Source organism: Neltuma alba, unplaced genomic scaffold (genome assembly GCF_004799145.2).
Source record: "Neltuma alba isolate B1F8T4 unplaced genomic scaffold, ASM479914v2 tig00006159_pilon, whole genome shotgun sequence".
Classification (NCBI taxonomy): domain Eukaryota; kingdom Viridiplantae; phylum Streptophyta; class Magnoliopsida; order Fabales; family Fabaceae; genus Neltuma; species Neltuma alba.
The window spans coordinates 15,728-32,270 of NW_021634369.1; the positions used below are offsets into that span (position 1 = coordinate 15,728).

The 16,543-nt window shown below is 33.8% G+C and overlaps 1 protein-coding gene across 1 annotated transcript; it reads left to right on the forward strand.

The window, feature by feature from the left end:
* The first annotated feature begins 6,337 nt into the window (after window positions 1-6,337).
* On the forward strand, window positions 6,338-8,614 carry LOC114749753 (sugar transport protein 1-like). The gene is made up of 4 exons (XM_028938291.1): window positions 6,338-6,595; window positions 6,857-7,182; window positions 7,292-7,921; window positions 8,037-8,614. Exons 1-4 carry the CDS (start codon window positions 6,472-6,474, stop codon window positions 8,493-8,495), a joined length of 1,539 nt encoding a protein of 512 aa, XP_028794124.1. The 5' UTR covers window positions 6,338-6,471; the 3' UTR covers window positions 8,496-8,614.
* Window positions 8,615-16,543: the final 7,929 nt, after the last annotated feature.

Sequence of the window (16,543 nt, forward strand, 5' to 3'; positions counted from 1 at the left end):
GAGAATGGCAAACCATTATAAGAAGAAGAAGAAGAAGAAATGTCGAGAAAAAATAAATTAAAAGTATTCTTATAGGAATGTTTTATTTCTATTTAAGCCTGTGGAACATATGTGTGGAATTCATTGGCAAATTCTGTTTGGTTATGGGAGAGTAAAAGCAATGAATAGTCAATTATGCCCTCAATTTAATTATATTTGAATAGAATTTTATAAAATAGATAATAGTTTTCTCTCATGTTTCTTATGTTAGGGGGTTTTTTTATTTTTTTTTACCAAATAAATTAATAAAAAAAGGGGGGTTTTTTTTGCCAATGAATAAAAAGGTATTCTTATGCCATCAGAAACCATACAAGAGCAGTCATTTTATTAATTTCATTTAACATTGATTTATAATTTCTATATGCTTTAATTCTATGTACTAAACAGGTTGACCTTGACCCTTTTTCTTTTATCCAAATGTTAGACATACATCTAGTTTGAGGATTTTTTTTTTAGAAAAAGTAAAAAAAGGTACAAAATTTGCTTCTTCTTTTTCTTTTTCTTTTTCAATAGAGAGACTATGCCCGAAAACACATTAGAAATAAAACAATGAGGGGATTAAATCCAAACAATCGTTTTTCCCCAAGACCTTTAAGTATTACAGAGTCATGTTGTAAAATCCCCGAATGTGGACATCCTTCTTTGTTAAACTAACTTTGAAAAGCAAGCATCTCCCTAATTTTCAGAAGCACTAAGTTACCAGTGCCCTGTATCAGGAGTAACGTCACCTGCCACGTTTGGATGAGATTCTAAGTTCACGTCAGTTCTTTGTTTTTTTTTTTTTTAAGAGTATCCCTATTTAAATGGTGAGAAACTAATTTCTCAAGATACTGTCAAATGCCATATAGCAGGGACACCGCTCGACAATGTTTGTTCCATGTACACCATCCCAAGAATATTGACATACTACCTCCTATCCTAAATATTAGAAACAAAGTCTTATATTTAGAACATAAGATAATAATATGCAGACTCAAATGGCCTTAATTGGGCCGGGTTATTAGCCTATAGCATGATGATAACCCAAAGAATATGCCCTATCTATGCCGTTCATTGGGCCATAAGTTTCTTTTCTGACCAAAACCGTTTCAGAATGACCAAATGAGCATGCATCTCATTGGCCGCCAAATTATAAACCACCCAAATTAAAATACATATATATATATATTTGTGTGTGTATAACTCATTGCGCAGAATATGCATATACATTTAGGATTAGAGAATATATTTTATTATGTTAATGACTTACAAAGACACTTGATTATCATTATTTAAAATTAATAAATTACGGGCTAGATTTATCCACACCATCATAATCAAAGAAGTTGGAGAAGACAAGAGACAAGTATTAGGGGAGAGAAGTTTTAAACTCTTTCCTCACCCCCTTCCAATTTTGTGCAAATAATTTATTATATAGGTTTATACCTTAAAGTTACTTTACATATTTTATTGACTTATAACCTAATCGAGCAATAAGTAGAGTGAATTAGATCTAATTAATATTCTTTAAAAAAATTATAAATTTAGAAGATAAAATAGACTGAATTATTATATTATTTAAAATCGAAATAAATCTCTAGTCGAACTTTTATATTAACAACCAAAGACACAGTGTATAAATAATTAGGCAATCTTATATTAAGCCTCATATTGGAACCTTGTCTCTTTCTCTGTTAGGTTGAGTTTAAAAGTTCTGTCACCCGTAACAATGGCTAATCTCTCACACTGTAAACTTTTCAAAGGGCTTTAGTCATTTTGAAATGGATGTGCGATAACGCAGTCAATCTTAATTGGCTCCTCATCATGGATTGATATGCTACCTCCGTCCGGTTCTTAATATAAATTCCTGTTTGACTTTTATTTTGGTTCTAAATATAAGACCCAAATCTATTTTGTTTATCATATTTATATATTTTTTTCTAAAGTAGCTCTTCCAATAATAAGAGTTCTGCTCAATATACTTGATTAGTAAGGATATTTTAGGAAAGACAAAACCTATTTAGGACAAATAACTAACTCAACTTACTTCTTTAATCTCCTCAAATTAATCAACCGGCTCTTATAATTAGGACCGGAGGTAGTAATTTTTGTCTGGTGATTGTAATCATATTTCATTATTGGCTTGCCTTTTCCCGTACACGCTTCTCCTTCCACTAGTCTAATAATAATTGCTACCCAACAATATATGTTTTCACTTCCACTCCCCCAACACGAAGTGTAATATGTTGGCAAACCAAAAAAAAAAAAAACAAGAAGTGTAATATACCACTAGTCTTATGGTATTGGGATTATGTTCAAAAACACTTACAATGAGTTTTACATAAATCAAAACAAAACTTCTATTATATGCTTTTTTTATATTTTTTAAATCACAATTGAAAAGTTGCCTATAAGCTACTCTAAACGGGTCTTTAGTAGAATGAGTTATAACATAAAATCTGAATTTTGAATTTGTCTGAATATAAAAATATCTTTTTTTAATACTACTTTCAGTTCTTAATATAAGATCTCATTTGATTTTTATTTTACTTCTAAATATAAGATCTCAATCTATTTTATCTCTAACATTTATATATTTTTTTCCAAGATAGTTATTCGAATAATAGTAGTTCTAGCCAACACACTTAATTAATAAAGATATTTTAAAAAAAACAATATATATTTATTATAAATAACTAATTTAATTTATTTTATTAATTTTTTTAATTTAATTAACTAGTTCTTATAATTAAAATCCGGTGTATTGTCATTGAAAGTAATTTGTCCGAGACGCTGTTGTTACGTCTCCGAGATTATTCACAAGAAATAGGGTTCACTCACGGGCACGCATCGCGTTTCAGAAATAGCACAGTGGGGCCCATCAACCCCCCAGATACCCGAACACAGGTTGGTTTAGGGCGCAGACTGCGGAGCAACGTCTTATCAATACAATCTTTTTTTAAAAAAAAAAATTTCCTTCTCTCTCTTTTTTTTGACCTTTTTTGAGTGAATGTGACAATATTTCTAAATATTACTCAAAATTTTAATGTCCCTATTTTAGTATTTTCTCTTTCTTTGTTTTCTTCTAATATAAAAGTTTCATTTTCACGGACTCATGGAATCACAGTGATGGAAGACGTCCAACCACCCATACTTTTTCCTCGGGAGAGTTGTTATTGAATTCTAAAGAAGCAACGTAATTATTAAGAGGTTTTAATAATGGTAAACTAACATGTAATAGTAAGTTTTACTGTTTCAGCACGGAAAATGACAACAACTTACATGTTGTTATTAAGATTTTTATAATTATTTTTTTCCCTTTGAGATAATGTAATTTTTCCTTTTCTTCTCCTTCAATGGTCGATATATATATATATATATATATATTTTTGGCATCCTTTCAATCATCTATATAATTAGGATAAAATGTAACAATCCCTGAGTTTTAAATCAATTGCTTAGTAGCATATCAAATCTAAATCACTTAAAATTTAATTTGAATAGTTCATATTTAAAATTTTTATTGTATAATTTTTTTAATTATTTAATAAAAATGATACTTATATCAAGTTTTTCACTAACGCATGGCTGCACATGGCTATGTATGCTTTTTTTAAAGTATATGACCATGGATAATTAAATAATTTGATATAATAAATATAAAGAACTTGATATAACAAATATCAGTTATAATATTATTTTTATTTTAAATTATGTATCCTATTAAAATAAAAAAGTACATCATTCCTAATTGTCAACTGCAGGATCACATATATTTTAAAATTTACCTGATTTATCAGGTAATTATCAAATAATTAATTGTCTTAATTTTCCTATAATAAATCATTATGCCAATATTAATTGTTGAATATATTAGTTGAAATAGTAAAACATATAATTTCATATACATAAGACAAGCTAAGGCATGTGCAATAACAAAATATCGTCAAATATTACCTCACTACAAATAAGGTATTATAATTAGAACTAGAGGTAGTATGTTTTAAAATGTACATGGGTATATTATTAAATTTTTTACATGAGCAGCTTTAAAAGTAAGATTTATTTCTATCTTCATGCTCATCGTTATCCACCCGGCAGCACCATTCCAGCACCGTGACAACTCAAACCGCTTATCCTCTTTCAAGTTGTCTTCATGCAAAGTACGTTGCATCTACTGCTTAATAAAAGAATTAAGTAATTAATTTATAAATATTAAAAAAATTAGTTAAGTTAATTATTTGTAATAAATGGGTATTGTTTTTCTTAAAATACCCTTATTAATCAAATGTACTAGAACAAAAATAATTTAACATGTGTAATTACAGTGGAGGTCACTTTAAAAAATATATATAAAAAACAAAGTGAATAATATTTTTTTTTTTGGTATAAATTCAAAGTCTTCTGAAATTACTTTGGACTTAAAGCTAATATATGCCGAACCATTAGCATTAAAGTTAAAGTTTTTCTAACAAATATATTTTTTAAGATTCAAATTTATGTTCTTTTTTTTTTGTATATATAGAGGAGATCGTTTACCATCTTAACTAATAAACAATTGGTTAGTTATTTTATCCCCGTCTTCTTTCTTCCTCCACTTGACCACCCCATCCACTATTTGCGTCCGTCCTCTTCTAGCGACGCTTCCCTGTAAACTAGGGGTGCTCACGGGACGGGACGGGACCGGGACAGACCCGTCCCGATCCCGTCCCAGTGAACAGGGACGGGACAGGGTTTTAGTCCCGTGTCCCGTCCCGTTCCCCTCCCCCTTTTTTAAAAAAAAAAATTATAATTTTTTATATGAAATTTTTTTTATGTTATAATGCTTATTTTTTGTTAGGCTTCTAAAGATAAAAACATTATAAAAAATATTATGTAAAAAACTCAATTATATAGTATAAAAAAGGTGTAAAAATAATACTGTAAAAAAAATACGATAAAAAAACACTATATAATGGCTTTATGAATTATTTTATTGAGGAAGGAGATATTGTTGAGATAATATTACAACTTAAGAGTTAAAATCACTATAAAAATAATTATTATTATTAATAAGTAAATTGAATAATCTAATAATAATTATTAATAAATAATTTTTTTTTAAAAAAAATATCCCGGGACGGGACGGGACGGGACAACCCCGTCCCGCGTCCCGTCCCGTCCCGTACTTGTCCCGTCCCGAAATTTTTTTTGTCCCGTCCCGTCCCGTCCCGAACTCACCGGAACCGGGACGGGACAAATTGAACACCCCTACTGTAAACAAACCCCTTCATCCCACGGTCTCTTTTGGAGGCATGAGGCATCGAAGACTACAAAAAGAAAATGAAAGGGTTGGAATTTTCTTATTTAATATGGTTATTTTGATCATTGTATATTTATTTATATTTAATTATATATATAAATGTATTTATCTAAACTCATCCTAAACATACCCATCATAATCACTATTATATTACATTCCATTCCATTTCGAATCTCATTATATTCCTACCCGTTCTACGAACCAAACCCACCATTAGGTAAAAACTTAAAGAAGTTTCTAATTTCTTATTCTTAAACAAGCACGTGAATCTGAATAATTGATTCTCTCAATTATTTAATTCCTTATGTGAATAATAAACAAGGACATAGGATGAAACTTTTAAGGGTTGCACATCAAATTTCCATCCTTCAATGTATGACAAAAATTCACATAATTTTATCCTTGAATTTAATTACTGGAGCATGTAATATAACTTTTCAGCTATAAATTTTTTTTATTCTTATTAAAGACAATCCTGTCCTAGACACTATTTATCACTGAATGTATGCACTTCTTTTGATAGAAATTTAAATTTTGATTCACCACATTATGGAGAACTAGCTTCTTTTACTATGAATTGTTATCAGGGAGTTAAATAACAGCAGTGTTATCATATCATAACTATATATAAAATTATAGATATAGATTATAGATATAGATATGATCAAATCGTTTAAATTCCCTTTGTTACAGACCTTTTTTTTTGGCCATAACTATGTATATATATTTCCATTGCCTTGTACGGGAAAAAGGAATATATATATATATATATATTGCCATATGTGTGTGCTGTAATTTTTCCGATAATTATCTCCGAGTCAGTATTTTGATTTACAGAGACAATGGGGAGGTTGGGAGTTTGACGAAGTTGGAAAGAGAGCTGAATTGATGCTAAAAATACGAATATGAAATCCCTAATTTAAGAATTGAGAAGTCGAACTTTTCTCTATATTTGAAAAAGTTTGAAACCGAAATGATGTGCCATCCTGATCCCCAATCCTTCCTTCTATTTTTGTGTTGTTTGTTCCACATGGACGTTTCTATATAAAAAATGTCCCTTTCTCTTCTCCAGTAGGTTTTAGCGCTTTGTATCTCTGCATCAACAAAAACAAAGGAAGAATTTAGAGTTGTATCACTGTGGTAACTCAATCATGAAAGGCGAAGCTATGGACACTGCAATGAAATATCCAGGCGAACTCACCCCAAGGGTCGTCCTCACTTGCGTCCTTGCAGCCACGGGTGGTTTAATCTTTGGTTATGATCATGGGGTTTCTGGTAAATGATTCAACCCCTTTTTACTGTTTACCACTTTCATTTTACTCACTACACTTGGATGCTCATTCCTTGTGTTTATCCAGTCAATGAATTTCGCATCTCTGTTTTAATGTATCCTCTGTTTGATGAAATGTCTAAATGAACACAATTTCCCCTTCTTTAATTAATTTCTGCTGTAGAAGATGTGTAGTTATCTGAATTTTGGTGTGTCGCCGGAGGGATGAAATTTCTGATGTGGGGTCGTTTTATTTTTTCTTGTAGGTGGAGTTACGTCTATGGATTCCTTCCTTGAGAAATTCTTTCCATCTGTATACGAACGAGAGTCTAACATGAAAGCTTCGTCGAATCAATACTGTAAATTCAATAGTCAGATCCTGACGCTGTTCACGTCTTCTTTGTATCTGACTGCTCTAATTTCCGGTCTTGGTGCATCCACGATCACACGAAAGCTAGGAAGGCGTGCGACTATGATGATTGGCGGCGTCTTCTTTGTCACAGGCGCATTGCTCAATGGATTAGCCATCCGCATGTGGATGCTTATTGTCGGTCGGATGTTACTTGGTTTTGGTATTGGATGTGCCAATCAGGTAATAATCTGACTTAGCTTCTGGGTCTGATTCTGCTGCAATATGGTGCTACCTGAACGGCTTGATTATTGTTATTTGATTCTTAATTTACATTCTGTTTTATTTTCAGTCTGTGCCCATCTACGTCTCTGAGATGGCTCCTTACAAGTACCGAGGAGCTTTAAACATGTGTTTCCAATTATCTATAACTATCGGCATCTTTGGTGCCAACCTTGTGAACTACTACTTTGCCAAAATATTGAATGGTCAAGGATGGCGTTTGAGCTTAGGGCTAGGAGCAGTCCCTGCTATTATTTTCCTTGTGGGGTCCCTTTTCCTTCCCGATTCACCAAGCTCTCTTGTTGAACGTGACCGTCTTGAAGAAGCCAAACAACAGCTCATAAAACTCCGTGGTACACCTAACATTGATGCAGAGTTTAATGATCTAGTTGCTGCTAGAGAGGCCTCAAAGCAGGTGAAACACCCTTGGGCAACCTTGAGGAAGAGGAAGTATAGGCCTCAGCTTGTGATGGCAATATTAATTCCCTTCTTCCAGCAATTCACTGGCCTGAACGTGATCACATTCTATGCTCCCATCTTGTTCAGATCAATTGGCTTTGGAAGCACTGCTTCACTCATGTCTGCTGTGATCATAGGCAGTGTTAAACCTGTCTCAACATTGATTTCAATTCTTGTCGTAGATAAATTTGGAAGAAGAACTCTCTTCCTTGAAGGTGGTCTTCAAATGTTAGTTTGTCAGGTAAATCAAACAAAACTTTTCCACCTTGTCTCCTTCTTAAATCTTATTCCATATCTCACTGGTTATTTCAGTTAGATGCTTATAAGCATATATATCATCTATGTTTTGGTCACAGATTATCATGGCAATTGCTATTGGTGTTGAATTTGGCACAACTGGGAACCCTGGAAAGTTGCCTCAGTGGTATTCATTTGTGGTTGTCGCTGTAATTTGTGTTTATGTGGCTGGTTTTGCCTGGTCTTGGGGTCCTCTAGGATGGTTGGTGCCCAGTGAAGTTTTTTCTCTTGAAGTAAGGCCTGCTGCTCAGAGTCTCACAGTTGCTGTGAACATGATCAGCACCTTCCTAATTGCTCAGTTATTCACATTAATGTTGTGTCACCTGAAATTCGGGCTGTTCATATTCTTCGGTTGTTTCGTCGTGATCATGACGACTTTCGTGTACAAGTTGGTGCCAGAGACTAAGGGTATTCCGATAGAAGAAATGTCCAGAATTTGGGAGGATCATCCCTTTTGGGGTAGATTTGTCCGGTCAAGTGATGAAGGCACTGATAACTACAAGGGCATTTCTAAATGATAGCTTGTTCATTGGGTTATGTTTCATGTCAAAAATTTGTGGTGCAGTTATGAATGAATTTGAAAACTTCTTTATCTCAAGATTAATTCTCTTCGTAATGCACAAGCTTTCCAGTTCATTATGGCAATTGGTTTGTTCAACTTGCTTAGGATCAACTATGAGATCAAGTTATAAGCCAACGGAGTAAATCAGGGTTCCATTCAGTCTCACCTTCAAATGACAAAACCAATGAATAGCTTATTATCTAAATCAATATGTATTAATAATATTTTACACTCACCAATGACTAGGCATTATGAAGAGTTCCTGGTAAAAACCTTTGGTTTTTAAATATTCTTCCTTAACTGGCTGTGAGGATTAATTATAAGATTCTATAATCTTTATAGCCTAAAAATATGCAGCAAGTTATTGCTATAGATTATCTTAGAGGCCTCATTGTTAATTTGAGAAGTTAAATGGCTATTGAAATCTCAATTATGACACCAAAATTGTTTAATTTCTGTATGAGACCAACTATATTATAAAAGCTCTAACTCAACGTTTTATCTATGAAAGTGAAGTATTAGAATTTATTGATTATAAAACCTTGATGGACGATTTCGGTAGTCCAAAAGGTTAGAAAAACGATACAAGGATTGATGATGATTACTTTGGCACAATAAATTTTTCAAATAGTTTTGCCTAAATCCTGAAATTATGCAACCCATCAACAAATTAGGCACCTAAACAATGGGCAGTCACATGGAAGTTTGACATGGGTTGTTGATAAAATAAATGACCGATAGAGAGTTCTGACTTGACATACATGAGAGATAATCCATTGTCATTACACACACACTACTATAGTTTAGACTTTGGCATTCCATCGTACTAGGTTCTTAATATAAGACTCTATTTGATTTTTATTTTGGTTTTAAATATAAGACTCCAATCCATTTTGTCTCTCATATTTATGTATTTTTTTCCAAGGTAGTTCTTCTAATAATTCTAGTTCTAGCCAATATAGTTGATTAGTAAGGATATTTTAGGAAAGACAACACATATTTATTACAAATAACTAACTTAACTTCTTTTCTTAATCTCCTCAAATTAGCCAACTGGGTGTTATAATTAGGACCGGAGGAAGTACGTGAAAAATTGAAACAAAGTCAAAAGCTGCTTGAACTTTCTTTGGATTAAAAAATGCAACAGAATTTGACTTCCCTGGTTGAGCTGCATACTTGCCGATAATTAAGCAATTAAGCAAAAGTAGATTCTCAAATAATGAGAATTACCAAACCAATCCAAACCCCAACTATGATACATTGACTATTATCTCTTATGTTAATTCTAAATATAAAATCTCGATCTACTTTATTTAAAATATTTATAATTTTTACTAAATTATCTTTATTAAATGTATATAGTAAGAAAATTTTTATAAAGAAATTTTTACAATGCACATGGTTTGAAAGGATATTATAAAAAAATTAACACATATTTATCATAAATAATTAACTTAATTAATATTTTAATATTCATAAATTGGTTACCTATCTCTCATGGTAAGAATAAGAGGGAGTATAGTGCACAGTATATTTTTTTTCCCTAACAATTATAGTGCACAATATTATTACTAGGCTCACTCAAGAAAATTTTAGAAGCGTTATTTATCCTAAATATAAGAAATATTTTGCACCATTGTCTTATCTATTTACTTTATTATTCCCAATTTTTTGCCAACATACCGCATTATTTCCATTACGCCCTTTAATTATATGAAATAATTAAGTCGGTGTTACTGAGAAGCCACAATATCAAACACTATAAGTTATGAGTCAATTTCTTATTAACTAAATCAACCTTCATTGATATAATACGAAACATTTAATATGGGTATTTTCTAAAAACAGTAAATTAATTTAACCATGTTATTTAGTATTAATGATTCGGCTATTTCCCTTTTATATAAAGGATTTGGTGGAGTGATTACATAAGCTGCTTTTATTGAAAAATACGTGACCTTATCCCCAGTGGATAAAAATGTTGCCCAACCAAGAAAGAAACTAATTAGTACTTTCTGTTTGCGTCACCCGTGCACATACTTTCTTAAGGCATTTTGACCTAAATATAATTTTTTTTTTAAAAAGTGCTTTTTAAAAAAAATTCCCATTTATATAATATTTTTGTAGATCATGTCACAATGATTAATAGGCCCCGGAAGAAAGTAATAAAAAGTTTTGGAAGGGAAAAATACGATTTTTAAATGATCAAAAAATGATATAAAAACTACTATTCATAAATGATAAAATAAACCTCTATAACCATGAGAACATCTTATTGATTTTAATATGAATGCGTTCATACATTTAATGGTGAATGCAAAAAGAAAATGTATCCGGCAAAATATAGAAAAGAAAATATAACTATATATGAAGTGTACTACAACTATTTTTTTTTTTTGGGTACAACGTATAACAGGAGACCCCATCAACTAATATCCGCGCATTTTCTGGACCTTGGCTTTCTGACGCGGAACGGGCAATATGAGTAACAGCTTAGGGAGAAACGAGGATGTGTCATTTAATGGGTCATCTCACCAGGCACTTTTTTATTAGAAGCAATATTATTTGCGATTAACATTGCTCTCGTGCTCTCTACCCGCGCACCGACAAAGCCGATCGAGCATTCTCCGTTGAGAGAGGAGGATGATTTGATTAGCAGGAGTGCAAAGAAGATCAAAGGAGGGACTACGGTTGGAAACGATTTTCAACAGTGGCCGCCGTTAGGCACTAACTTCAGAGAAACAGGGAACAAGAGAGCCTCATTTGCACAGAGGTTGAAAGGGACCTCCAACGAAACGTCACAGGGGGAGGTGCTGCCTGAGGAGGTCGAGTCCGATTCTGAAGAGGAAAAAGAAGATGAGAAAGACTCAATAGAAGAGGATGAAGAGGATTTTCAGGTCATTGAGAATCCAAAAAGGAACTTCCCAACCTTTAGATTCTCGAAGAAGATGAAAAGGAAGTTCCACCGTGCTTGGAAGCGGTCAGTGATTGTTAAGCTGCTTGGCCAAACTATTGGCTTCAAAGCGCTTGAGAAAAGATTACAAGAGATGTGGGCGAAGAAAGGCGTCATAAAACTAATTGATATCGAGCATGGTTTCTTCATTGTTAAACTAACTAACAAGAGAGACTACATGGAAGTGTTGACTGGGGGGCCTTGGATGGTTTATGACCATTACCTGACAGTGAGACCTTGGGAACCAAACTTTAAATCATCTACTACTAAAATCGACAAAGTTGCAGTATGGGTTTGGTTCCCGAGTATGAGTATTTGTTGGAAATTAATTTATTTTAATTTCTTTGAATTATTCACCTGATTGTCCATTATTCCCACTATCCCATTTTCCCGTTATGGATTATTTGTTGCGTGATTTTTGCTACCCACATTCCATGCATTTAGGATCAGATTCCATTATCCCATTTTGTGAGTCGTGGCTAATTTTTAGGAGGTGGGGTTATTATTTTTATTATTTATTTATCATGTAATTTGCCTATTTAAAAGGCCCATTCAGTTAATGCAAATTATCAGTTCATTCTCCTATTTTTCTCTCTACTTTATTATTTTATATTTATCAGTGGCATCAGAGCCAGGTTCTGAGAGTGTAATATTTTTTCCTCTAATTAGTTTTTGTTTGCTATAGCAACATGTCTTCTGCAGATTCCAATTTTGTGCAGCCATCTATTCCTCGCTTTGATGGTCATTATGATCATTGGAGCATGCTAATGGAGAACTTCTTGAGATCCAAGGAGTATTGGCAGGTTGTAGAGAAGGGTGTAGCAGCACCTACGAATGCACAACCATTAGAAATTGAGGCATTGAAGCTGAAGGACTTGAAGGCAAAGAACTATTTGTTTCAAGCAATTGATCGTCCCATCCTGGAAACTATTCTTTGCAAAGATACTTCCAAGGATATATGGGATTCCATGAAGAGGAAATATGAAGGCACTACCAGAGTGAAGCGTGTCCAGCTTCAAGCCTTGAGAAGAGATTTTGAAACTCTGCAGATGAAGGATGGTGAATCTGTCACTAGTTATTGTGGCAGGACTTTGGAGATAAGTAACAAGATGCGTTTATATGGTGAAAAAATGCAAGATGTTACTATTGTTGAAAAAATATTGTGTTCATTAACTTCCAAATTTGATTATGTTGTTTGCTCTATTGAAGAGTCGAAAGATATAGATGCACTCTCACTTGATGAATTACAGAGCTCCTTGTTAGTTCATGAGCAGAAAATGAACCGCAGTTCAACATCAGAGGCACAAGCTTTAAAAGCTTCCACTATTACTCATTCCTCAAACTCTAGAGGAAGGGGTAGAGGTAGAGGTCAAGGTCGAGGAAGAGGAAGAGGTCGCGGTAGAGGAAGAGGAGACCGAGGCCATAGAGATGACAAAGGAGAGGAGGATGAATTTCAAGGCAGACACGAAGAACGAGATCAGAAATTTGATAAATCTAAGGTAGAATGCTTTAGATGTCATAAATTTGGCCATTATCGTTCTGAGTGTTATGCTAGGTTGCCTAACAAGGAAAAAGGAGAGAAGTCAAACTTTGCAGAACAGAAGGCCGAAGATACCTTGTTGATGGCATATCAAGTTACCGAGCCACCTCATTCAAATATTTGGTATGTGGATACTGGCTGCAGCAACCACATGTGTGGAAGAAAATCTTTATTTTCTTCTTTAGATGAAGGTTTCAATTCCACTGTAAGTTTTGGCGATTGTTCTACTGTTAAGGTGTTGGGAAAAGGCAATATTAAAATAAAAACTAAAAATGGTTTTGTTGAAACCATATCTGATGTCTATTATGTTCCTGATCTGAAAAGTAATTTGTTGAGTGGTGGTCAATTGCAAGAAAAAGGGTATACTATTACTTTTCAAAATAGGACTTGTGAGATATATGATCCTTCACGAGGTGCTATTGCTGTTATTCCAATGACTTCAAACAGGTTATTCCCTCTGAAGATAATGAGTGTTCAGTCTTGCTTGTTGGCTAATGAGAAGGATGTTTCGTGGCTTTGGCATTACCGTTATGGCCACTTGAACTTTGGTGGATTGAAAACTCTTCATCAGAAAAATATGGTCACTGGTCTTCCTCAAATTTCTGCTCCTTCCCAAGTTTGTGAAGAGTGTGTTGTTGGCAAACAACCACGTTCTCAGTTTCCTCAAGGAAAGTCATGGAGAGCAAAAGAAGTCTTGGAGCTAATTCATTCTGACATCTGTGGGCCAATAACACCAACTTCTAATGGTGGTAAAAAATATTTTATCACATTTATTGATGATTTTACTAGAAAAACTTGGGTTTATTTTTTGCAGGAGAAAAATGAAGCTTTTAATATATTTAAAAGCTTTAAAGCTCAAATTGAAAAGGAAGCAGGAAAGATGATTAAAACTCTCCGTACAGATCGCGGTGGAGAATATTGCTCAAAAGAATTTGCAAATTTTTGTGAGCAATTTGGTATTCGAAGAGAGCTTACAGCTGCTTATACACCACAACAAAATGGTGTATCAGAGAGGAAGAATAGAACCATCCTCAACATGGTGAGAAGCTTGCTAGCAAAGGGAAAAGTTCCAAAGAATTTCTGCCAGAAGCAGTAAATTGGAGCATTCATGTATTGAATAGATGTCCTACTTTTTCTGTTCAAAACATGACTCCACAAGAGGCTTGGAGTAGACGAAAGCCAGCTGTTGACCACTTCAGAATTTTTGGTTGCATTGCCTATGCTCATGTTCCAGATGAGAAAAGAAAGAAGCTTGATGATAAAAGTGAAAAATGTGTTTTTCTGGGTGTAAGTGAACAATCTAAAGCTTATAAATTATTTAATCCCCTAACCAATAAGATTGTGATTAGCAGGGATGTTATTTTTGATGAAGATAGTACTTGGAATTGGAATGGGCAGCAGCCTTCTCAAATTAATTGTGATGATGAAATTGAAGATGAAAAGGAGCAAGTGCCACACCTAGAAAATACCACTGTTGCTACTCTTGAACATTCTCCAAATGGTGCAGAAGCACCAACCACTATAATAGTGGAAGAATCTCGTGCTAGTCGAGCTCGAAAGAGACCATCTTGGATGGTGGATTATGTAAGTGGAGATGACTTATCTGATGATGATTCAGTAGCTCACCTTGCTTTGTTTGCAGATTGTGATCCCCTCACATTCGAAGAAGCTGATAAAGATAAAAAATGGCAAATTGCCATGGATGAGGAGATCAAATCTATAGAGAAAAATAATACATGGGAATTGGTGGAGCTCCCGAAGGGGCAGAAATCCATTGGAGTCAAATGGGTTTACAAAACAAAGCTGAACAAAGATGGTGGAGTTGACAAATACAAAGCACGCCTTGTTGTAAAAGGCTACAGGCAAGAATTTGGGATTGACTATAAAGAAGTTTTTGCTCCAGTTGCTAGGCTTGACACTGTTCGTTTAGTGTTAGCCATGGCTGCCCAAAATTCTTGGCAAGTTTATCAATTAGATGTGAAATCTGCATTTTTACATGGTGAGTTGCAGGAAGAAGTCTATATTGATCAGCCACTTGGATATGTGAAGAAAGGGAGTGAAGAAAAGGTATATAAACTGAAAAAGGCTTTGTATGGCCTAAAACAAGCACCACGAGCTTGGTATAGTCGTATAAATGCCTATTTTTCTAAAGAAGGTTTTCAAAAATGCTCTCATGAACATACTCTCTTTACAAAATTTGGAAAAGATGGAAAAATTCTTATTGTGTCTCTTTACGTTGATGATTTAATTTATACTGGAAATGATATAGACATGATTGACGCCTTTAAGGAGAACATGATGAAAGAATTTGAGATGTCTGATTTGGGCTTAATGCGTTATTTTCTTGGCATTGAAGTTATGCAATCATCAAGTGGGATTTTTATTTCACAAAAGAAGTATGTTCTTGAGATTTTGGACAGGTTCAGAATGAGGGATTGCAATCTTGTTCGTACTCCAATAGAATGTGGCTTAAAGTTGGTGAAAGATGATGAAGGAAAGAAAGTTAATGCTACTTTCTTCAAGCAAATGGTTGGAAGTTTAATGTATCTCACTTCTACAAGGCCTGACATCATGCATGGTGTTAGTCTTATAAGTCGTTATATGGAAAATCCAACTGAGAATCATCTGTTAGCTGCAAAAAGGATTTTTCGTTATCTGAAAGGTACCATTGATTTTGGTATTTTTTATAAGGCTAACCCAAAAGAAAAATTTCATGGCTTTTCTGACAGTGATTATGCTGGAGACCTGGATGACAGAAAAAGTACATCAGGCTTTGTTTTTATGATGAGTGATGGAGCTATTTCTTGGTCTTCAAAGAAACAACCAATTGTTACTTTGTCGACTACAGAAGCTGAATTTGTTGCTGCAGCAGCTTGCTCGTGTCAAGCTATATGGCTAAGAAGATTGATTGAAACAATTCAGAATCAAGAAAAGGGTCCAACGACTATTTATTGCGACAATGTTTCAGCAATTAAAATTTCCAAAAATCCAACATTGCATGGAAGAAGCAAGCATATTGACGTGAGATATCATTTTCTACGTGACCTTTGCAATAATGATACTATTGATTTGGTATTCTGCAAAAGTGAAGATCAAGTGGCTGACATTTTTACTAAACCACTCAAGCAAGATCTGTTCATGAAGCTTAGAAAGATGCTTGGAGTGTGTTCTATGGAAGATTTTGTTCATGGGAGGGCTTAGCTTAAATCCTGGTACTCTTAAACTAAATGTTTGCAAACATTAGTTTAAGGGAGGGATTGTTGGAAATTAATTTATTTTAATTTCTTTGAATTATTCACCTGATTGCGCATTATTCCCACTATCCCATTTTCCCGTTATGGATTATTTGTTGCGTGATTTTTGCTACCCACATTCCATGCATTTAGGATCAGATTCCATTATCCCATTTTGTGAGTCGTGGCTAATTTTTAGGAGGTGGGGTTATTATTTTTATTATTTATTTATCATGTAATTTGCCTATTTAAAAGGCCCATTCAGTTAATGCAAATTA